This window comes from Pseudophryne corroboree, chromosome 11 (assembly GCF_028390025.1).
Source record: "Pseudophryne corroboree isolate aPseCor3 chromosome 11, aPseCor3.hap2, whole genome shotgun sequence".
In the NCBI taxonomy this organism is placed as follows: domain Eukaryota; kingdom Metazoa; phylum Chordata; class Amphibia; order Anura; family Myobatrachidae; genus Pseudophryne; species Pseudophryne corroboree.
Window position 1 is genome coordinate 72,448,406 of NC_086454.1, and position 24,788 is coordinate 72,473,193.

Sequence of the window (24,788 nt, forward strand, 5' to 3'; positions counted from 1 at the left end):
CGAGGTGCCGTGGACAATCCGAACGGCAGCGTCTGAAACTGATAGTGACAGTTTTGTACAACGAACCTGAGGTACCCCTGGTGTGAGGGGTAAATTGGAACGTGGAGATACGCATCCTTGATGTCCAAGGATACCATAAAGTCCCCCTCTTCCAGGTTCGCTATCACTGCTCTGAGTGACTCCATTTTGAACTTGAACTTCTTTATGTACAGGTTCAAGGACTTCAGATTTAGAATAGGCCTTACCGAGCCATCCGGCTTCGGTACCACAAAAAGAGTGGAATAATACCCCTTCCCTTGTTGTAGAAGAGGTACCTTGACTATCACCTGCTGAGAGTACAGCTTGTGAATGGCTTCCAAAACCGTCTCCCTTTCGGAGGGGGACGTTGGTAAAGCAGACTTCAGGAAACGGCGAGGTGGATCCGTCTCTAATTCCAACCTGTACCCTTGAGATATTATCTGCAGGATCCAGGGATCTACCTGCGAGTGAGCCCACTGCGCGCTGTAATTTTTGAGACGACCGCCCACCATCCCCGAGTCCGCTTGAGGAGCCCCAGCGTCATGCTGAGGCTTTTGTAGAAGCCGGGGAGGGCTTCTGTTCCTGGGAAGGAGCTGCGTGTTGCTGTCTCTTCCCTCGACCTTTGCCTCGCGGCAGATATGAATAGCCCTTTGCTCTCTTATTTTTAAAGGAACGAAAGGGCTGCGGTTGAAAAGTCGGTGCCTTTTTCTGTGGGGGAGTGACTTGAGGTAGAAAGGTGGATTTCCCGGCTGTAGCCGTGGCCACCAAATCTGATAGACCGACTCCAAATAACTCCTCCCCTTTATACGGCAAAACTTCCATATGCCGTTTTGAATCCGCATCACCTGACCACTGTCGCGTCCATAAAGCTCTTCTGGCCGAAATGGACATAGCACTTACCCGTGATGCCAGTGTGCAGATATCCCTCTGTGCATCACGCATATAAAGAAATGCATCCTTTATTTGTTCTAACGACAGTAAAATATTGTCCCTGTCCAGGGTATCAATATTTTCAATCAGGGACTCTGACCAAACTACCCCAGCACTGCCCATCCAGGCAGTCGCTACAGCTGGTCGTAGTATAACACCTGCATGTGTGTATATACTTTTTGGGATATTTTCCATCCTCCTATCTGATGGATCTTTAAGTGCGGCCGTCTCAGGAGAGGGTAACGCCACTTGTTTAGATAAGCGTGTTAGCGCCTTGTCCACCCTAGGAGGTGTTTCCCAGCGCTCCCTAACCTCTGGCGGGAAAGGGTATAATGCCAATAATTTCTTTGAAATTATCAGTTTTTTATCAGGGGCAACCCACGCTTCATTACACACGTCATTTAATTCTTCTGATTCAGGAAAAACTATAGGTAGTTTTTTCATACCCCACATAATACCCTGTTTAGTGGTACCTGTAGTATCAGCTAAATGTAACGCCTCCTTCATTGCCAAAATCATATAACGTGTGGCCCTACTGGAAAATACGGTTGATTCGTCACCGTCACCACTGGAGTCATCGCCTGTGTCTGGGTCTGTGTCGACCGACTGAGGCAAAGGGCGTTTCACAGCCCCTGACGGTGTTTGAGTCGCCTGGACAGGCACTAATTGATTGTCCGGCCGCCTCATGTCGTCAAACGACTGCTTTAGCGTGTTGACACTATCCCGTAGTTCCATAAATAAAGGCATCCATTCCGGTGTCGACTCCCTAGGGGGTGACATCCTCATATTTGGCAATTGCTCCGCCTCCACACCAATATCGTCCTCATACATGTCGACACACACGTACCGACACACAGCAGACACACAGGGAATGCTCCTAACGAAGACAGGACCCACTAGCCCTTTGGGGAGACAGAGGGAGAGTTTGCCAGCACACACCAAAAGCGCTATATATATATCAGGGATAGCCTTATAATAAGTGCTCCCTTATAGCTGCTTTGTTATATCAAATTATCGCCATAAATGTGCCCCCCCCTCTCTGTTTTACCCTGTTTCTGTAGTGCAGTGCAGGGGAGAGACTTGGGAGCCGTCCTGACCAGCGGAGCTGTGAGAGGAAATGGCGCCGTGTGCTGAGGAGATAGGCCCCGCCCCTTTTCTGGCGGGCTCGTCTCCCGCTATTTAGAGAAATCAGGCAGGGGTTAAATATCTCCATATAGCCTCTAGGGCTATATGTGAGGTATTTTTAGCCTTTATAGGTAATCATTTTGCCTCCCAGGGCGCCCCCCTCCCAGCGCCCTGCACCCTCAGTGACTGCCGTGTGAAGTGTGCTGAGAGGAAAATGGCGCACAGCTGCAGTGCTGTGCGCTACCTTTTGAAGACTGCAGGAGTCTTCAGCCGCCGATTCTGGACCTCTTCTGTCTTCAGCATCTGCAAGGGGGCCGGCGGCGTGGCTCCGGTGACCATCCAGGCTGTACCCGTGATCGTCCCTCTGGAGCTTGATGTCCAGTAGCCAAGAAGCCAATCCATCCTGCACGCAGGTGAGTTGACTCCTTCTCCCCTCAGTCCCTCGCTGCAGTGATCCTGTTGCCAGCAGGAATCACTGTAAAATAAAAAACCTAGCTAAACTTTTTCTAAGCAGCTCTTTAGGAGAGCCACCTAGATTGCACCCTTCTCGGCCGGGCACAAAAATCTAACTGGAGTCTGGAGGAGGGTCATAGGGGGAGGAGCCAGTGCACACCACCTGATCGGAAAAAGCTTTACTTTTTGTGCCCTGTCTCCTGCGGAGCCGCTATTCCCCATGGTCCTTTCAGGAACCCCAGCATTCACTAGGACGATAGAGAAAATAGGATTTTAAATACCTACCGGGAAATCCTTTTCTATGAGTCCGTAGAGGATGTTGGGGACACCAAAAGAACCATGGGGTATAGACGGGATCCGCAGGAGACATGGGCACTTTAAGACTTTCAAAGGGGCGTGACCTGGCTCCTCCCTCTATATCCCTCCCCAGACTCAGTTTGGAACTGTGCCCGGAGAGACGGACATTTCGAGGAAAGGAATTAACAAACAAGGTGAGCAGTATACCAGCTCACGCCAAAAACATGCCGAATAACATGGCATTCAACTGAACACATGCCAACGGACATGAACAAAATTCAGCAACAAGCTGAAGAAACCACAACACAACCTGTGTGTAACGAGAACTAAACTGCAGATACAGTACGCACTGGGACGGGCGCCCAACATCCACTATGGACTCATAGAAAAGGATTTACCGGTAGGTATTAAAATCCTATTTTCTATTTCGTCCTAGAGGATGTTGGGGACACCAAAAGAACCATGGGGTTTATACCAAAGCTCTATAGCGGGCGGGAGAGTGCGGATGACTCTGCAGCACCGATTGACCAAACTTAAGGTCCTCATCGGCCAAGGTATCAAACTTGTAAAAACTTAGCAAACGTGTTTAACCCCGACCAAGTAGCAGCTCGGCAAAGTTGCAATGCCGAGACACCCCGGGCAGCCGCCCAGGACGAGCCCACCTTCCTAGTGGAATGGGCCTTCACCGATTTCAGTAATGGCAAACCTGCCGTGGAATGAGCCTGCTGAATCGTTTGACATATCCAGCGGGCAATGGTCTGCTTGGAAGCAGGACACCCAATCTTATTGGGAGCATACAGGACAAACAGAGACTCTGTTTTCCTCACTGGAGCCGTTCTGGCGACATAAATTTTCAAAGCTCTGACCACATCCAGAGACTTTTCTTCAGCCAAAGCGCCAGTAGCCACTGGCACCACAATAGGTTGGTTAATATGAAAAGAGGAAACCACCTTTGGCAGAAATAGATGCCGAGTTCTCAACTCTGCTCTATCTTCATGGAAAATCAAATAAGGGCTCTTGTGAGACAAGGCCGCTAACTCAGACACCCGCCTTGCGGATGCCAATGCCAACAAAATTACAACCTTCCAAGTGAGGAATTTCAATTCTACTTTAAGTAAAGGTTCAAACCAATGTGATTGAAGGAATGACAATACCACATTAAGATCCCAAGGTGCCACAGGGGGCACAAAGGGAGGTTGGATGTGCAGGACCCCTTTTACAAAGGTCTGCCCCTCAGGAAGTGAGGCCAATTGTTTCTGAAAGAAAATTGACAAGGCAGAAATCTGCACCTTTATGGAGCCTAATTTAAGGCCCGCATCCACTCCATTTTGTAGAAAATGGAGAAACCGTCCAAGGTCAAATTTCTCCACAGGAGCTATCTTGGACTCGCACCAGGAAATATATTTCCTCCAAATACGGTGTTAGTGCTTCGACATCACACCCTTCCTAGCAAGGATCAGGGTAGGTATGACTTCGTCCGGAATACCCTTTCGGGCTAAAATCTGGCGTTCAACTGCCATGCCGTCAAACGTAGCTGCTGTAAGTCTTGATAGACGAACGTCCCTGCCGTAGCACATCCTTGCGAAGAGGAAGAGGCCAGGGATCTTCGACCAGTAACGCCTGAAGATCCGGGTACCAAATTCTCCTTGGCCAGTCTGCAGCTACAAGGAGCGCTGGAATCTGAGTTTTCCTTAGAATTCTCAGAACCTTTGGGATGAGAGGAAGCAGAGGGAAAACGTACACCGACGGAAACACCCACGGAGACGTCAGTGCATCCACTGCCGCCTGAGGGTCTCTGGACCTGGAACAGTACTTCTGAAGTTTTCTGTTGAGGCGGGACGCCATCATGTCTATGTAGGGAACTCCCCAAAGACTTGTCACCAGTGTGAAGACCTCTTGATGGAGGCTCCACTCTCCTGGATGTAGATCGTGTCTGCTGAGGAAGTCCGCTTCCCAGTTGTCAACTCCCGGAAGGAATATTGCTGACAGAGCGCTTGTATGCGTCTCTGCCCAGAGGAGAATCTTTGTGGCTTCCGCCATTGCTGTCCTGCTCTTTGTGCCGCCTTGGTGGTTAATGTATGCTACTGCTGTCACATTGTCCAATTGGATTAGGACAAGCCGGCTTCGAAGCAGATGCTCCACTTGTAGAAGGCCGTTGTAAATGGCCCTTAGCTCCACCACGTTTATGTGAAGATGAGTCTCTGGACTTGACCATCTTCCTTGGAAGGCCACCCCTTGCGTGACTGCTCCCCAACCTCGGAGACTTGCATCCGTGGTCACTAGGATCCAGTCCTGGATCCCGAACATGCGTCCCTACAAGAGGTGAGAGCTGTGGAGCCACCACAGGAGTGAAATTCTGGTGTTGGGAGATAAAACTATTCTGCTGTGCATATGAAGATGGGATCCGGACCACTTGTCCAACAGGTCCTACTGAAACACTCTGGCATGGAACCTCCCAAACTGGAGGGCCTCGTATGCCGCCACCATTTTCCCCAGCAACCGAATGCATTGATGAATGGACTGTTGTTGGTTTCAGAATGAGTTTCACCAAAATTCTGAATTTCCAGAGCTTTCTCCACAGGGAGGAACACTCTCTGCTGGACTGTGTCCAGAATCATACCTAAAAACGCCAACCGGGTTGTTGGGATTAACTGTGATTTCGGCAAGTTTAAGAGCCAGCCGTGCGGTTGCAGAATTGATAGGGACAATGCAATGTCCTGTACCAACTTGTCTTTGGATCTCGCCTTTATCAGGAGATCGTTCAAGTATGGGATAATTGTAACTCCACGCTTGCGGAGGAGAACCATCATCTCTACCATGACTTTTGTGAAAATCCTCGGAGCTGTGGACAGGCCAAATGGCAACGTCTGAAACTGGTAATGAGTATCCTGGAGTGTAAACCTGAGGTACCTTTGATGAGGGGGATAGATGGGGACATGAAGGTATGCATCCTTTATGTCCAATGATACCATGAATTTCCCCTCCTCCAGACTGGAGATCACCGCTCTGAGAGACTCCAGCTTGAATTTGAATTTCTTCAGGAAAAATTTTTGAGATTTTAGGTTGAGGATTGGTTTTACCGAGCCAGTGCACAACAGAAAAATAGAGACCAAGACTTAACTAGCGCGTTCTCAGGTTCTTCTTATTCTTAAGATCCCATGGAATTTCTTTGCTCAGGATCGAATCCCATATGGAACAAAGGATATGTGTATATAGTGAAGTACTATTTTAATAGTAGACATATAAACACATGCAGATACATACAATACAATTGATAAAAGATGATATGAAAGTTAATATAAAATTGATAAGCAATCCAATATATTGCACAATCCCTTCAAGCATGCATATGAGGACGGGCTAATTACCAGATGATTCTGAACTGTGGTTTAGACAGTTCAAACAGCGCATGAAAGATGTAATGTGGGGTTACAGGATCTTCCCACCATGCCACTCAGATCTTGTTGAGAGCCTGGTTCTTACGTCCGTCCTCGGGCTTGTTCAGGAAATAACCTACGCGTTTCTACCCCTGCCTGGGGTCTTTCTCAAGGTTTGCAAGCTGAATGATTCACTTCCTCCTCCTCCTGTTATTTAAACCACAATCTCCCAATCAGAATGCTAGGCGCCCAGCTGAATCCTATACATCATCATTTCCTACAAGTCCCATGATCCTCTGCCAGAGCGTCCATAGCAACTTCCTAATCCTTTATACAGATTCTGGGCGGGTTTGTTGCCATAACAACCCCAACTTCCTCTACACATACATCCCGTATGACTGCCAAGGGCTGTATAAGCATACCTTTTGCTGCACCGCCCCCTTAGTCCGTGTAGCTGCTCGTTGCCATGCCGACCCGCTTCTCCTTGTATTATCCTTCTACAGCCCAACAATACGGGGAAGAGAAAGGAAAACTCCGTATTTGACTGGGCTTTCATTACCACATACAATAGCCAGTATAGAAATATAGAAAAAACTTTAGCAAGGCATTGGAAGGTATTACAAAAAGATCCTGTGATAGGTACAATAATTCCAACAAAACCTAAATGTATCTTCAGAAAAGCACCAAATTTGAAAACCAACTTAGTGAGGAGTGCTTTTCCCCCCAAGAGAGCCATGGGCACTATAAAAATCGAAAGGTTTTTTCCGCTGCGGCCTCTGTTTGGGATGTAGAGGAATCCGGGCGGACACTAGTAAGATCACACAAGTTACCATCAATAAAAGGGATTGGAAGATAAATGAATTTATCACGTGCAACACATCGAATGTTGTGTATGCAGTAGAGTGCACATGTGGACTCTGGTACTTAGGCCGCACCTCTAGAACATTGAAAACTCGCATTAGCGAACACTTGAGAAATATAAAGAAAGGCCTAAGCACACATGCGCTGTCTGAACACTTTAGGGTGGTACATCAGTGTAGCACTTCAGCCATTAAACGCTTTTGTGGAATAAAACATGTAAAGAACAACTGGAGGTGTAAGGATGTGTCAAGTCAGCTAGCTAAGAAAGAAATGCAGCTAATATATGAGTTTGGCACTCTGAAGCCGGGAGGGATCAATTCTGATTTTGAAGTAAAATGGTTTCTGTAGATATACTTCATTTTAATAAGATGGTATTTTATAAGGTATTAGGTGTTTTTACTTATTTTATACATCCTATTATACTGTGACTTTCTTTTAAAATCGGATTTTATGTGGTGATTGTCTCCTAAATTACATTTTAGGAAACATGGACAAAGAGTTGCACTTGGATATGCCATCAGCTGAGTATAATGACTTCTACCCATAAGAATTTTTTCCCCCATGGACAAATGATAGGGGAAAATCCAGGACGTAAAAGATCAAGCCCTCCGGTTCCCTTGACAACGGGACCGGAAGAGACGTGGTGAAAACCTGCAAACAACAATAAAAGCTCCGGACACCGAAAGCAGGGAGGCCAGGATAGGAATCCTGTCCAAAGGAGGAACATTGAACCTGCCATAGGACACCGCCAGAACGGAGCGCTTCGAGCGTCCGGTCCCCATGACAACGGGACCGGAAGTGACGTCGCGCTACAGTGTGCGGAAGTGAATAATACAAGGAGAAGCGGGTCGGCATGGCAACGAGCAGCTACACGGACTAAGGGGGCGGTGCAGCAAAAGGTATGCTTATACAGCCCTTGGCAGTCATACAGGATGTATGTGTAGAGGAAGTTGGGGTTGTTATGGCAACAAACCCGCCCAGAATCTGTATAAAGGATTAGGAAGTTGCTATGGACGCTCTGGCAGAGGATCATGGGACTTGTAGGAAATGATGATGTATAGGATTCAGCTGGGCACCTAGCATTCTGATTGGGAGATTGTGGGTTAAATAACAGGAGGAGGAGGAGGAAGTGAATCATTCAGCTTGCAAACCTTGAGAAAGACCCCAAGCAGGGGTAGAAACGCGTAGGTTATTTCCTGAACAAGCCCGAGGACGGACGTAAGAACCAGGCTCTCAGCAAGATCTGAGTGGCATGGTGGGAAGATCTGGTAACCCCACATTACATCTTTCATGCGCTGTTTGAACTGTCTAAACCACAGTTCAGAATCATCTGGTAATTAGCCCGTCCTCATATGCATGCTTGAAGGGATTGTGCAATATATTGGATTGCTTATCAATTTTATATTAACTTTCATATCATTTTTTATCAATTGTATTGTATGTATCTGCATGTGTTATATGTCTACTATTAAAATAGTACTTCACTATATACACATATCCTTTGTTCCATATGGGATTCGATCCTGAGCAAAGAAATTCCATGGGATCTTAAGAATAAGAAGAACCTGAGAACGCGCTAGTTAAGTCTTGGTCTCTATTTTTCTGTTGTGCACTATATGGGTGAGGGGTGAAGGAAAACCTCCTTAGAAACTTTGAGACTATACTAGCTGCTGAACTTGCGCACGACGGTATCCTATTCAATTTTGTATTGTTCGGTTTTACCGAGCCATCCGGCTTTGGTACTACAAACAGGCTTGAATAAAAGCCCTCCCCTTGCTGCGCCAGATGAACCGGGACCACAACCTGATTTTGACACAATTTTTGTATTGCTCCACAGACTAGAACTCTGTCTGAAAGCGAAGCTGGTAAGGTCCATTTGAAAAAACGGCGAGGGGGAACATCTTGAAACTCTAGTTTGTACACTTGGGTCACGATTTGCAACACCCAAGGGTCTAGGGCCGAGCGAACCCAGACCTGACTGAAGAACTTTAGACGTGCCTCCACCGGTGCGGTCTCCTGTAGGGGAGACCCGGCGTCATGCGGTGGATTTGGCAGAAGCTCCTGTGAACTCGAGAGGTAGGGAAGTCGATGTATGTAGGAGGAATGTAACCTTACGAATCAAGGGAGTGAAATTTAGAGTATACAATTTATCTAGAGTATTGGGGATATGAATTCCCAGGTATTTGATACTTGAGAGGAGATCCGAAATTTTGAAAATACATTAGAAGATTGAAGATCTACCGAGTAAGTGCCAATAGGTAAAATCTCATATTTGTCCACATTAATTTTGTATCCGGAGAATTTTCCAAAATCAGAAATCAGTCCCAGAATGTGCGGAAGGCAGTGCAGGGGATCAGAAACCAACAGCAGCATATCGTCTGCGAAAAGTGAAATCTTGATTTCTTGAGAGGAGATCCGAATGCCTTTAAATTCAGGAGAGTGACGGAGTGCGATGGCGAGGGGTTCAATGGCGATGGCGAATAATAGAGGGGAGAGAAAGCAGCCCTGTCTGGTACCTTTACAAATGGGAAAGCGATTGGAAATTTGTCCATTACATAAGATTTGGGACACTGAATTATATAAAATTTTAATGTATGAAATAAACACAGAGGGAAAGCAAAATTGAGATAAGGAGTCAAATAAATGGGGCCAAAGGACCAGATCGAAGGCTTTCTTCTTATCCATTGATACCACCACGCCAGAGGGGGAGTCTCCAGTAGAATTTTGTAAGGATTGGATCGCTGCTATTACCTTCCGAACATTGAGAACAGAATGCCTACCCTGGATAAATCCAGTCTGATCAGAATGTATAATGGATGGGAGGACAGTTTTTAATCTATTGGCTAAGAGTTTGGTCAATATTTTATAGTCAGAATTAAGTAGTGAGATTGGCCTATAAGACCCTGGCAAAGATAAATCCCAGCCAGGTTTAGGTAACACTTTGATATATGCATTATTAAAATATAGTGGAGTAGATTCAGACATTAGTATATGGTTAAATGAGTCTACTAGTGTGGACATTATCTCTGAATGAAGTGCCTTATAGAAGCTACCTCCAAAGCCATCTGGTCCAGGGGCTTTAGTGGCCTTGAGGGATGAAATAATTTGAGAGACCTCCTTGGGAGTAACCGGTGCAGTCAACGCTGCACTCATCTCCGCAGAGATGGTGGGGAAAGGCAAGGTGGACCACGGAAATTCCTGTTTTTCGGAAGATAAGGAGGGAGGGGATAGAGAAGAGGAAGGAACAGAGTAGAGGTCAGTGTAGATTTGGGACATATCATCAACTATTTGTTTATTGGAAGAGGTGTGGGTCCCATCCTGTCTCCTGAGGGGGTGAACCGCTACAGACGGCCTAGAGCCATTCAAAATATTAGTAAGGAGTCTACCTGTCTTATTCCTAAAAAGATGGTATCGGTAATTGATACGGTAGAGATACTTATTTCCCCTTTTGTGAAGGAACTCAAAGTGAGTTTTTGCCTGTATATAGTTATGTTTGTTCGTCAAGGAGGAGACGCGTTGGAATTCTGAGTAGGTAGAGGTAAGGGAGGATTGCAAGGACAGGTAGGTAGCTGCATATGCCTTGTTCAACCTAGATACATAGGACACTATGTTGCCTCTAAGAACTGTTTTAGCCGTCTGCCAAAAGAGTGGGGGGTTGGTAGCTGCACATTCACTATTATTCACTGCATAATCTCTCCAGCTGTCCAATAACATTGATTTAAAATCGTTAGAAGCGAGAAGATGAGTGGGAAAACGCCAAGTGGAAAGTGAGGATTGTTCATCAGACAATGTAAGGTCTAATCTAAGAAGGGCATGGTCTGAGACAGATATGGGTTCGATTACAACTGAGGACATTCTTGTGAACAAGGATTGCGAAATTAAAATATAGTCAATTCTTGAGAACGTTTGGTATGCCGCAGAGAGGCATGTATACTCTCGACGTAGGGTTAGTGGATCTCCATGCGTCTATTAAGGATAGTTGGGTAACTAATTGCGGGACTCCAAGCCTGGGTAATTTTTTGGGAGCAGTCTGAGGTTTAGGGGGTATCGATTTATCTAGGGAAGTGTCCGAAATTAAATTAAAGTCCCCACAGACCACCATAGGGTCACCCATAAATGGTGTCAATATAGCAATCAGAGTGTGAAAAAAGTCTTTGGAATAAATAGGGGAAGCATATACATTACAGAAGGTGTACACCTTGGAATTTAGTGATAGCCTGGTAATTGTGTATCTACCTTTCGAATCATTTTGAGATGAGATATGGGAATATGAGATATTGCTTTTTATAAGGAGAGCAACTCCTCTAGCCTTCGAATTATATGATGAGAAATCTAGTAATTTCCACCCTAACATCTGCAGCTTCACCATTTCAGAAGGAATTAGATGTGCCTCCTGTACAAAAACCACATTCAATTTCAATGCATTAAGGTACACCAAAATCTTTCTCCGCTTCGCAGGAGAATTAAAACCTCCTACGTTCAGAGAACCTATGCGTAGAGTAGACATAGCGAAGAAGAGTAAAGTGATATTGGAACGGAGTCAAATCTAGCAAATGGGCATTAAAACACATATGATGCTTTCATTAAACCATACGAGAAGGGTGAAGGGGAGGAAGGAAACATGAAGGGAGGGGGACACAGAGACAGGGAAGACATTAGAAATTGTAAATAAAGTAGCACAAGAGAAAACACGCGCTGCGCGTTAAACATAGTACGTGTCCTAGCACTAGACTTCTGGACATAAAGGAAAAAAAAGGAAAACATTAATGGAAATACGGAGAAGCTCCTAACTTAACACCCGGAGCAAGCTCCCTCCAAGCCCGGACCACAATATCAGGGGTATGGATATGAACCAGTCCAAATGAATTCAAACTTTAGACCCAGTGAGGTAACAAATAGAAGTATGCCAATATCATTAATTGCATTAACGCGCATCTTGCTGTGGGGGCGGATCTGTAATGTCAGACGTAAGGTCATGATCAGTTTCTTGCAGAAAATCAGCAGCGTCAGTCGGAGTGAGAAAATCATAGTGTCTATCTTTATAGAATATACGGAGTTTCGCTGGGTAAATCAAAGCAAAATTTTTGCTTGTTAGCAACGAGCTGAGAGCATATGGGAGAAAAAGCTTTTCTCGCTTTTGACAACTCTGCCTTAGTCTTGAAAGATCCGTAACTTCTTCCCTTCCCAATTGATGACAGGCATTTTCCTGGAGGCTTTCCAGATTTCAAGCTTATGGGTATAGCTTAAGCATTTAAATAATGTAACCCGTGGGCGAGAGTCATGGGGACGTGGGGGGTGGGCAACCCGGTGCACCCTTTCAATAACCATATCTCTGCATGCATGTTGTATGCCCAGTAGCTGTGGCAGTGTGGTTTTAACAAAAGTCTCAAGTTCAGGGCCTTTAAGGGATTCGGGCAACCCGACCAAACGCACATTGTTCCATTGCGAACGATTTTCAATATCCTCCATGCGGTTAATGAGAGCATAATTATCTTTTTCCAGGCGCTTAACCTCACATTGTACATCAGCTAAGTTGTGGGCTATAGAGGCTATTCTATTCTCATTGCCTGATACCCTTGTTGTCAGCTGCTGAACCTGAGCAGTGATGTCCCTCACCGCTTTTGCAAGGAGAGGACCCACCGTGGATGTGATGGCGTCCACCAGATCAGCATAGGTGAGTGGTGCGTCAGAAGCCTGTAGAGGTTGTGGGGCTGTGTCTGGTCCAGATTCCGCTGCAGACTTCTTGCTGGCCGGGGATGCAGCGTGTGTATCCAGGTCCGGCGCCATGTTGGGATCGGCGCCACGTTTCACCTGCCGCAGCGTCTGCTGTAACGATCGCTGCGGCTGTGAAGAGGAGACAAATTTGTCCATGCCGGTAAGCTGAAGGGTAGCGCCGGTAACCAGGACTGGCTCGTGGAGGCTGATAAAGCCGTGAAAAGGGTGCCAGTGTGCCGGGCTAGGAGCGGAGCCGAGAGAGCACGATCCTCACTCCATGCACCCAGAACCGGAAGTCCGAATCGCCACTCTTGGCGGTTTCAGAAGTTCCTTGACCATGTTCTGGATTTCCTGAGCTATTTCCAACGGTAGAAAGATCCTCTGCAGTTCGGTGTCCAGAATCATACCCAAAAACGACAGCAGAGTTGTCGGAATCAACTGCGACTTTGGGAAATTTAGGAGCCAGCCATGCTGTTGCAGCACCTGCAGGGAGCGCGCAATGTTTTTTAGTAACAGCTCCTGTGATCTCGCCTTTATCAGGAGATCGTCCAAGTATGGGATAATTGTGACCCCTTGCTTGCGCAGGAGCACCATCATTTCCGCCATCACCTTGGTGAAAATCCTCGGGGCCGTGGAAAGACCAAACGGCAACGTCTGAAATTGGTAGTGACAATCCTGAACAGCGAACCTCAGATACGCCTGATGAGGAGGATATATGGGGACATGTAGGTAAGCATCCTTTATGTCGATTGACACCATTAAGCACCCCCCCCCCCCCTCCAGACTGGAGACTGCCGCTCGGAGAGATTCCATCTTGAATTTGAAACGTTTCAAATACACATTGAGGGATTTTAAGTTCAGAATCGGCCTGACCGAGCCATCCGGCTTCGGGACCACAAACAGACTTGAATAAAACCCTTCTCCCCGTTGTGACCGGGGTACCTCGACAATGACTCGCTGTTGACACAGCTTGTGTATTGCCGTACACACTACCTCTCTTTCCGGAAGAGAAGCTGGCAAGGCCGATTTGAAAAATTGGTGTGGGGGCACGTCTTGAAACTTCAACTTGTATCTTTGGGTCACAATTTCCAGCACCCTAGGATCCAGGCCCGAGAGAACCCAGACCTGACTGAAGAGCTGAAGACACGCTCCCACCGGTGCGGACTCCCGCAGGGGAGCCCCAGCGTCATGCGGTGGATTTGGCAGAAGCCGGGGAGGACTTCTGCTCCTGGGAGCCTGCCACAGCTGGCGATCTTTATCCTCTTCCCTTACCTCTTGCCGCAAGGAAGGATGACCCACGTCCTTTCCGGAATTTTTGCGACCGAAAGGACTGCATCTGATATGGGGGCGTTTTCTTTTGCTGTGGAGGAACAAAAGGCAGAAAAGAGGACTTATCCGCGGTAGCTGTAGAAACCAGGTCCGCGAGGCCATCACCAAACAAAACTCCACCCTTATAGGGCAGAGCCTCCATAGCCTTCTTAGAATCAGCATCACCATTCCATTGATGAGTCCACAACGCCCTTCTAGCCGAGACTGCCATGGCATTGGCCCTTGATCCCAAAAGGCCAATATCTCTTGCCGTCTCCTTCAGATAGACTGCAGCGTCCCTGATATGACGCAGAGTCAAAAGCACGCTATCCCTATCCAGGATGTCTATTTCCGATGACAAGTTAACTGCCCACTTTTCAATCGCGTTACTCACCCACGCCGAAGCCACAGCCGGCCTGAGCAGTGTACCTGTCGTGACAAATAGATTTCAAGGTAGCCACCTGCCTACGATCAGCAGGATCCTTAAGGGTTGCCATTTCAGGAGACGGTAGCGCCACTTTCTTGGACAATCGCGCCAGAGCTTTGTCTACCGTGGGTCTAACAAAAGTCTTTTTAGAGAAACTCAGTAAAGCTCCCCTAGAGTGTGACCAGTCTCCTCTGGGCACAGAATCTAACTGAGGTCTGGAGGAGGGGCATAGAGGGAGGAGCCAGTTCACACCCATTCAAAGTCTTATAGTGTGCCAATGTCTCCTGCGGATCCCGTCTATACCCCATGGTCCTTTTGGAGTCCCCAGCATCCTCTAGGACGAAGGAGAAAAATAGTAAGACTATAAATACAAAATAAAATAAAGCTTATGGCTGCTAAAAACCAGCAGCCCACTGACCATGGTCCGGATCCTGCCGCACCAAACAAAAAACTGATTTGCATGAACCAGGAGGCGGAGATATAGGGACGGGCCCGTTGCATGCTGGGAGGCCAAAAGATTTGATAGCTATGTTCCAATCCGCTGTCGCTACCTCATATCCCAATGGTACCCTGTGGATAACCTGTGGACCCTGCCGGAGAGTGTGCATGTATTGCAGCGGGCATTTCATGCACAGGAGTGCATGTGCTGAGTGACTGACCCAGCCTGCGCTGACTGCTGTCTCCAAAGTACTGCATACAGCGCCCCGGTAGGAGGGTCCATGTGTGGTCGGGGATTACAGCTTCTGGAGGGGGGGGGGGGAGTGATGTGTAGCTATGGGGGTCATTTGACATGGGGGGAGTGGGTCGTTTGACATGGGGGGGGTCTTTTGACATGGGGGGGGGGGGGGGTTTGGCTGCTCAATAATATGGCCATAGAGGGCTGGTTTGCGTGGGTGTACCCTTTAATTGTGTGGGGGATGGATTGTCCGGGAGTGGGGGGCAACTGCTCAGTAATGTTGCTTCGGGTGTGGGGAGGGAGGGTGGTCTGGCTCCTACACTTTCATCCTGGCTCCTAGATTTTAGTTACATTTGTCAAGCCCTGGCCTAGTGTGTACCCACCTTTAGAGCATACTAATGGATGAATAATGGCTAGTCACTGCAGTTACCATTTATCTAACAGATTTAAAAAGAATATGCACATATTGTTTATTTACAACTGGAGGCAGATTTACTGTATTACAGTCCTTTCCAACACTGTTCTCTGTGCCAATACGGATTAAAAACCTTCAATACACAGTACAGTGAGAACGTACTGAACAATAAAGAACAGCTTTCAGAACTACATTTGTTTTGTAATGATGTAAAGTACCAATGAAAGCTCCATTATAGATTAGCTCCCCTTCACCATAGAAGAGGATGCACGCTGTTCTTACGAGAGCATGAGGAAGACACTATAAAAGAATTATTTGTAATAAGCACAATATCAACATCAAAGCAACATACGTACTGTAGTTACCAGGCAGATGAGCCTCACAGACGGAAGACAGCGTAGGAAAACCTTTTTAGCCAGAACTAATCTAACTGGTTTGTTCAGAACACATACACTCGGCTCATGTCGCTACATGGAAAAGTGCAAAACAGAACTTTAAATGGAAATTATTATTTTTTTTTTAAATAAAAAGTGTATACAAACCTCCAAGTAAGAGACGGCAACATTACAAAGCTTCTCTTCTTTCACACTCTCCATCCGATTGTACATCTCCATCATGGTCAGGTACATTACTCCAGGTTGTCCAGAGGAACCCAGCATTGTGTGGGTCTTGCCAGCCCCTGTGGCCCCATAAGCCAAAACTAGGAGGACAAACCAAAGTTGTAAAAGTCAGGAGTATCAAAGAAAATTCATATCTAACTTCAGTCTATCCTTCTGCCCACGCCATCAATAGTAAAACTTACTACATTTGGTGGCATTCTGTCTATTTGAGCTGCAGACAGCTCAGTAATGGGAAACTTTAAAATATGGCTGCCTCGGAGTCTGGCTTCCCCGCAGGGGGTCTCGGCATTGGCACCCTCACTGCAGACCCAGCCTGCTGCAGCGGGCATGGGACACTGCAGGTCGCCGCGGCTTCTTGGGGATTTTGTGCCAAATCCCCGGAAACAGCCCTGCATGTTTTCTTTTGTTTGTTTGTTTTTACAGTAATAGGATACCCTGTAAAAAGACATATACGGAAAAAAATTGGTGAAACATCGGGGGGGGGGGGGGGGGGGGGTGAACAATCACAAAAAATATCTGTTTTACCGTGGTTAATAGGATATGGCTGTAGATAAAGTATTTTGTTACAACATAGGAAGAGAGCAGGTGCACCATGCAACCACTAGAATTGTAATAAATTTAATTATACATCATATCTGAGGTTCTTGGCATAAATTGCCCAATATATGAGCCTGCCCACCAATCGTCCCCACAAAGTATTTTTCTGCCAAGATTCTACATATCAGCACCAGCCCAAGATGGCGATAGGAAGCTTGGTTTGATGCACTTGGGTGGCCAGTCTAGGCCAAAAACAGGATTTTAATACCTACCGGTAAATCCTTTTCTCCTAGTCCGTAGAGGATGCTGGGGTCCACTTCAGTACCATGGGGTATAGACTGTTCCGCAGGAGCCATGGGCACTTTAAGACTTTTCCAGAGTGTGAACTGGCTCCTCCCTCTATGCCCCTCCTCCAGACCTCAGTATAGGAACTGTACCCAGGGAGACGGACATTTCGAGAAAAGGATTTACTTTTAAGTTAATGGTGAGATTCATACCAGCTCACACTTTAACCATGCCGCACAACATGGCAATTAACGTAACACATGCCTACAAGCATGACCATTGCAGCAACGTGCTGACATTTTTTTTAACACAACACCTGTGTAAAACTTACAACTATATAACACACTGTAGGTAAAGAACGCACTTTTTCGAGAAAAGGATTTACCGGTAGGTATTAAAATCCTGTTTTCTCATACGTCCTAGAGGATGCTGGGGTCCACTTCAGTACCATGGGGTTATACCAAAGCTCCAGTACGGGCGGGAGAGTGCGGACGTCCCTGCAGAACTGATTGACGAAACTTTAGATCTTCAGCGGCCAAGGTGTCAAACTTGTAAAACTTAGCAAACGTTTTTGTCCCCGACCAAGTAGCTGCTCGGCAAAGCTGTAATGCCGAGACCCCCGGGCAGCTGCCCAGGATGAGCCCACCTTTCTTGTAGAATGGGCAGTCACCGAATTCGGTACCGGCAATCCTGCCGTAGAATGAGCATGCTGAATCGTGCATCTGATCCAGCGCGCAATCGTCTGCTTAGAAGCAGAGCACCCAATCTTGTTGGGAACATACAGGACAAACAGCGCCTCTGTTTTCCTTATCCGAGCTGTTCTCGTGACAAATTCTCAAAGCTCTGACCACATCCAGAAACTTTGAAACAGCTGAGGTGTCAGTAGCCACTGGCACCACAATAGGTTGGTTCACATGGAAAGAAGAAACCACCTTTGGAAGAAAATGCTGACGAGTTCTTAGTTCAGCCCTATCTTCATGGAAGATCAAATAAGGGCTCTTGTGAGACAAGGCCCCTAACTCAGACACCCGCCTTGCGGATGCCCAAGCCAACAGCATGACCACTTTCCAAGTGAGAAACTTTAACTCCACCTCCTGGAGAGGTTCAAACCAATCTGATTGAAGGAACCGCAACACCACGTTAAGATCCCACGGTGCTGTAGGAGGCACAAAAGGAGGTTGGATGTGCAGAACCCCCTTCACGAACGTCTGAACTTCCGGAAGGGAGGCCAATTGTTTCTGTAAGAAAACTGACAAAGACGAAATTTGGACCTTGATTGAACCAAATCTTAAGCCTGCATCCACACCCGCCTGAGAAAACGTCCTAACTGAAGTTCTTCCGTTGGAGCCTTCTTGGTCTCACACCAAGACACATATTTTCTCCAAATACGGTGGTAATGTTTCAATGTTACTCCTTTCCCGGCCCGAATCAGCGTGGGAACTACTTCTTTGGGAATACCCTTTCGGGCTAGGATCCGGCGTTCAACAGCCATGCCGTGAAACGTAGCTGCGGTAAGTCTTGATACACGCACGGACCCTGCCGCAGCAGGTCCTTGCGAAGAGGAAGATCCTCGGCCTCTTCTATGAGTAACTCCTGAAGATCTGGATACCAAGCCCTCCTTGGCCAGTCTGGGACAATAAGGAACGCTCGAACCCCTGATCTTCTTATGATCTTGAGAATCTTTGGTATTAGTGGAAGTGGAGGGAACACACACCCACCGAAACACCCACTGGGTCACTAGTGCATCCACTGCTACTGCTTGTGGGTCTCTTGACCTGGAACAATATCTCTGAAGCTTCTTGTTGAGACGAGATGCCATCATGTCTACTTGAGGAACTCCCCAATGACCCGTCACCTCTGCGAAGACTTCTTGGTGGAGGCCCCATTCTCCTGGGTGGAGATCGTGTCTGCTGAGGAAGTCCACTTCCCAGTTGTCCACTCCCGGAATGAAAATTGCAGACAGAGCTCTTGCATGTCTTTCTGCCCAGAGGAGTATCTTTGTCACCTCTGCCATTGCTGCTCTGCTTTTCGTTCAGCCCTGACGGTTTATGTACGCCACTGCTGTTATATTGTCTGACTGGACCTGTATGGGTTGATCTTGAAGAAAATGCACCGCTTGTAGAAGGCCGTTGTAAATGGCTCTCAACTCCAGAACATTTATGTTAGACAGGTTTCTTGACTGAACCATCTTCCTTGGAAGCTTTCCCCTTTTGTGACTGCTCCCCAGCCTCAGAGACTTGCATCTGTGGTTACTAGGAGCCAATCCTGAATCCCGAACCTGCGCCCTTCCAGGAGGTGAGAACTGTGAAGCCATTCACAGAAGAAATTCTGGCTTTGGATGACAGGATTATCCTCTGATGCATGTGTAGATGGGATCCGGACCACTTGTCCAATAGGTCCCACTGGAATACGCTGGCATGGAATCCTGCCGAACTGTAGGGCCTCGTAGGCCGTTACGATCTTTCCCAACAAACGCATGCATTGATGAATCGATACCCTTGTTGGTTTTAGAATTTGTTTGTCCATTCTCCGGATTTCCTGGAAGAAATACCCTCTGTACTTCTGTGTCCAGTATCATCCCCAGAAATTATAATCTTGTCGTCGGTTCCAACTGTGACTTTGGAAAATTTATGATCCAACCTTGCTGTCGAAGTACTGTCAGGGAGAGTGCAATGCTCTGCACCAACTTTTCCTTGGACCTTGCCTTTATCAGGAGATCGTCCAGGTAAGGAAATATGTTGACTCCTTGCTTTCGAAGGAGAACCATCATCTCCGCCATCACCTTGGTAAATACCCACGGTGCCGTGGACAGCCAGAACGGTAAGGTTTGAAATTGGTAATGACAAACCTACACTGTGAATCTCAGATAAGCTTGATTCGGAGGATAGATAGGAACATGTAAGTAGGCATCTTTTATGTCCACTGACACCATGAAGTCCTTCTCCTCCAGATTGGAAATCACTGCACTTAGAGATTCCATCTTGAATTTGAACCTTTGTAGGTAGAGATTCAGAGTTTTCAGGTTTAGAATCGGTCTGACCGAGCCGTCCGGCTTCGGTACTACAAAAAGGCTCGAATAAAACCCTTCTCCTTGTTGTGACAAGGGAACCAGGACAATCACTTGATCCTGACATAATTTTTGTATTGCTGCTGATACCACTTCCCTGTCTGGAACAGAAGCTGGTAAGGCCGATTTGAAAAACCTACATGGGGGGACGTCTTGAAACTTCAACCTGTACCCCTGGGACACTATTTGTACGATCCATGGGTCCAGGCCAGAATGAACCCAAATCTGACTGAAGAGTTTCAGACGTGCCCCGCCTGAGCGGACTCCTGCGAGGGAGCCCCAGCGTCATGCTGAAGATTTTGCAGAAGCAGAGGTTGACTTCTGCTCTTGTGAACCTGGAAACGCCGTGGACTTTTTTCCCTTTCCCCTGCCTTTACCTGCAAAGAAAGGGGAACCTTAGCCCTTTTTGTATTTATTGGGCCGAAAGGACTGCATCTGAGAATGATGTGTCTTTTTTGCCGGCGCTGGAGCATTAAGGAGAAAAGGTAGCCGCAGAAACTAAGGCATCCAGCCCATCTCCGAACAAAGCCTCGCCCTTGTACGGGAGAGCCTCCATATTCCTTTTGGAATCCGCGTCTGCATTCCATTGGCGAATACACAACGCCCTACGAGATGAAATTGCCATGGTAGTGGCCCTTGATCTCAAGACACCAATATCTTTCATGGCTTCCAGCATTTACGCAGCCGCGTCCTTGATATGACCTAACGTTAGGAGTATCTCATCTCTATCTATCGTGTCGATGTCTGATGACAAGTTTACTTACCACTTTTCTATAGCACTACTCACCCACGCACAGGCAATGGTAGGCCTGAGTAGTGTCCCATTGGTCACATAAATAGATTTCAACGTAGTCTATAACTTGCGGTCTGCCGGCTCCTTTAGTGAAGCCGTCCCAGGTTCAGGGAGAATCACCTTTTTTGTTAACCTTGACAGCACTGTCTAAAATGGGGCGTGACTCCCACTTTCTCCTGTCCTCTGCAGGAAAAATAAGATTTTACTCACCGGTAAATCTATTACTCGTAGTCCGTAATGGATGCTGGGGACTCCGTAAGGACCATGGGGAATAGACGGGCTCCGCAGGAGACTGGGCACTCTAAAGAAAGATTCAGTACTATCTTGTGTGCACTGGCTCCTCCCTCTATGCCCCTCCTCCAGACCTCAGTTAAGGAAACTGTGCCCGGAAGAGCAGACATTATAAGGAAAGGATTTTGGAATCCCGGGTAAGACTCATACCAGCCACATCAATCACACCGTATAACTTGTGATACACTTATCCAGTCAACAGTATGAACAACAACAGGGCATCAAACAATGGATGCCAACATAACATAACCCATTATTAAGCAATAACTATATACACGTATTGCAGAAAGTCCGCACTAGGGACGGGCGCCCAGCATCCACTACGGACTACGAGAAATAGATTTACCGGTGAGTAAAATCTTATTTTCTCTAACGTCCTAGTGGATGCTGGGGACTCAGTAAGGACCATGGGGATTATACCAAAGCTCCCAAACGGGCGGGAGAGTGCGGATGACTCTGCAGCACCGAATGGGCAAACACAAGGTCCTCCTCAGCCAGGGTATCAAACTTGTAGAATTTTGCAAATGTGTTTGAACCCGACCAAGTAGTAGCTCGGCAAAGCTGTAATGCCGAGACCCCTCGGGCAGCCGCCCAAGAAGAGCCCACCTTCCTTGTGGAATGGGCTTTCATTGATTTTGGATGCGGCAATCCAGCCGCAGAATGAGCCTGCTGAATCGTGTTACAGATCCAGCGGGCAACGGTTTGCTTTGAAGCAGGAGCACCCAACTTGTTGGGGGCATACAGGATAAACAGCGAGTCAGTTTTCCTGACTCCAGCCGTTCTGACTACATAAATCTTCAAAGCCCTGACTACATCTAGTAACCTGGAATCCTCCAAGTCACGAGTAGCCGCAGGCACTACAATAGGTTGGTTCAAATGAAAAGATGACACCACCTTTGGCAGAAATTGGGGACGAGTCCGTAATTCTGCCCTGTCCACATGGAAAACCAGATAGTGGCTTTTACACGACAAAGCCGCCAATTCTGACACACGCCTAGCTGAAGCTAAGGCCAATAGCATGACCACTTTCCACGTGAGATACTTCAGCTCCACAGTCTTAAGTGGCTCAAACCAGTGGGATTTCAGGAAACCCAACACCACGTTGAGATCCCAAGGTGCCACTGGTGGCACAAAAGGGGGCTAAATATGCAGCACTCCCTTAACAAACGTCAGAACTTCAGGAAGAGAAGCCCGTTCCTTTTGAAAGAAAATGGATAGGGCCGAAATCTGGACCTTTATGGATCCCAACTTCAAGCCCATAGTCACTCCAGAGTGCAGAAATCTGCCCAGTTGGAATTCCTCTGTAGGGGCCTTCCTGGCCTCACACCAAGCAACATATTTTCGCCATATGCGGTGATAATGCTTTGCTGTCACGTCCTTCCTAGCCTTTATCAGCGTAGGAATAACTTCCTCCGGAATGCCTTTTTCCGCTAGGATACGGCGTTCAACCGCCATGCCGTCAAACGTAGCCGCAGTAAGTTTTGGAACAGGCAAGGCCCCTGTTGCAACAGGTCCTGTCTGAGAGGCAGAGGCCATGGGTCCTCTGTGAGCATTTCTTGCAGTTCCGGGTACCAAGTCCTTCTTGGCCAACCCGGAACAAAGAGTATTGTTCTCACTCCTCTTCTTCTTACGATTCTCAGCACCTTGGGTATGAGAGGAAGAGGAGGAAACACATAGACCGACTGGAACACCCACGGTGTTACCAGGGCGTCCACAGCTATCGCCTGAGGGTCTCTTGACCTGGCGCAATACCTTTGTAGCTTTTTGTTGAGACGGGACGCCATCATGTCTACCTGTGGCAGTTCCCATCGATTTGTAATCAGAGTGAAGACTTCGTGATGAAGTCCCCACTCTCCCGGGTGAAGGTCGTGCCTGCTGAGGAAGTCTGCTTCCCAGTTGTCCACTCCCGGAATGAACACTGCTGACAGTGCTTGCACGTGATTCTCCGCCCACCGAAGAATCCTGGTGGCTTCCGCCATCGCGACTCTGCTTCTTGTGCCGCCCTGGCGGTTTACATGAGCCACCGCGGTGATGTTGTCTGACTGAATCAGCACCGGTTGGTTGCGAAGCAGGGGCTCCGCTTGACTCAGGGCGTTGAATATGGCTCTTAGTTCCAGGATATTTATGTGCAGAAAAGCCTCCTGACATGACCACAACCCTTGGAAGTTTCTTCCCTGAGTGACTGCCCCCCACCCTCGGAGGCTCGCATCCGTGGTCACCAGGACCCAGTCCTGTATGCCGAGCCTGCGGCCCTCGAGAAGGTGAGCACTCTGTAGCCACCACAGAAGAGACACCCTGGCCCTGGGGGACAGGGTGATCAGCCGATGCATCTGAAGATGCGATCCGGACCATTTGTCCAACAGATCCCATTGAAAGATCCTCGCATGGAACCTGCCGAAGGGAATGGCTTCGTACGATACCACCATCTTTCCCAGGACTCGCGTGCAGTGATTCACTGACACCTGTTTCGGTTATAAGAGGTCTCTGACTAGAGTCACTAGCTCTTGAGCCTTCTCCGCCGGGAGAAACACCTTCTTCTGGTCTGTGTCCAGAATCATGCCCAGAAAGGGCAGACTCGTCGTAGGAATCAGCTGCGACTTTGGGATATTCAGAATCCAGCCATGCTGTTGCAACACTTCCTGTGAGTGCGCTACGCTGATCTGCAACTGCTCCCTGGACCTCGCCTTTATGAGGAGATCGTCCAAGTATGGGATAACTGTGACTCCTTGCTTTCTCAGGATCACCATCATTTCTGCCATTACCTTGGTAAATATTCTCGGTGCCGTGGAGAGCCCAAACGGCAACGTCTGGAATTGGTAATGACAGTCCTGTACCACAAATCTGAGGTACTCCTGATGAGGTGGATAAATGGGGACATGCAAGTAAGCATCCTTGATGTCCAGAGACACCATAAAATCCCCCTCTTCCAGGCTTGCAATGACCGCTCTGAGCGATTCCATTTTGAACTTGAATCTTTTCAGATAAATGTTCAGGGACATTAAATATAATATAGGTCTGACCGAACCGTCCGGTTTCGGTACCACAAACATTGTGGAATAGTATCCCTTTCCTTGTTGAAGAAGGGGAACCTTTACCACCACCTGCTGAGAAATAGCTTGTGAATTGCCGCTACCACTACTTCCCTTACTATGGGGGAAGCTGGCAGGGCCGATTTTAGGTAACGGTGAGGGGGCATCACCTCGAATTCCAGCTTGTATCCCTGAGACACAATCTGTATAGCCCAGGGATCCACCTGTGAGCGAACCCACTGGTGGCTGAAATGTCGGAGAGGCGCCCCCACCGCTCCTGCTCCACCCGTGGAGCCCCAGCGCCATGCGGTGGATTTAGTGGAAGCCGGGGAGGACTTCTGTTCCTGGGAACTAGCTGTAAGGTGCAGCTTTTTCCCTCTACCCCTGCCTCTAGCAAGAAAGTAAGCACCTCTGACCTTCTTGATTCTTTGTGCACGAAAGGACTGCATTTGGTAATACGGTGCTTTCTTAGGTTGTGAGGGAATATATGGCAAAAAGTTTGACTTCCCAGCAGTAGCTGTGGAAACCAGGTCCGAGAGACCGTCCCCAAACAATTCCTCACCC

The 24,788-nt window shown here is 47.6% G+C and overlaps 1 protein-coding gene across 3 annotated transcripts in view; it reads right to left on the bottom strand.

Annotated features, from left to right (window-relative positions):
• KIF18A (kinesin family member 18A) overlaps positions 1 to 24,788 on the bottom strand; it is a 272,865-nt gene that overhangs the window by 233,489 nt on the left and 14,588 nt on the right. For all 3 annotated transcript variants that reach the window (XM_063944417.1, XM_063944418.1, XM_063944419.1), the window contains exon 3: positions 16,145 to 16,302. In XM_063944417.1, coding sequence (XP_063800487.1) covers positions 16,145 to 16,302 — 158 coding nt within the window. The remainder of the gene's footprint in view (positions 1 to 16,144; positions 16,303 to 24,788) is intronic.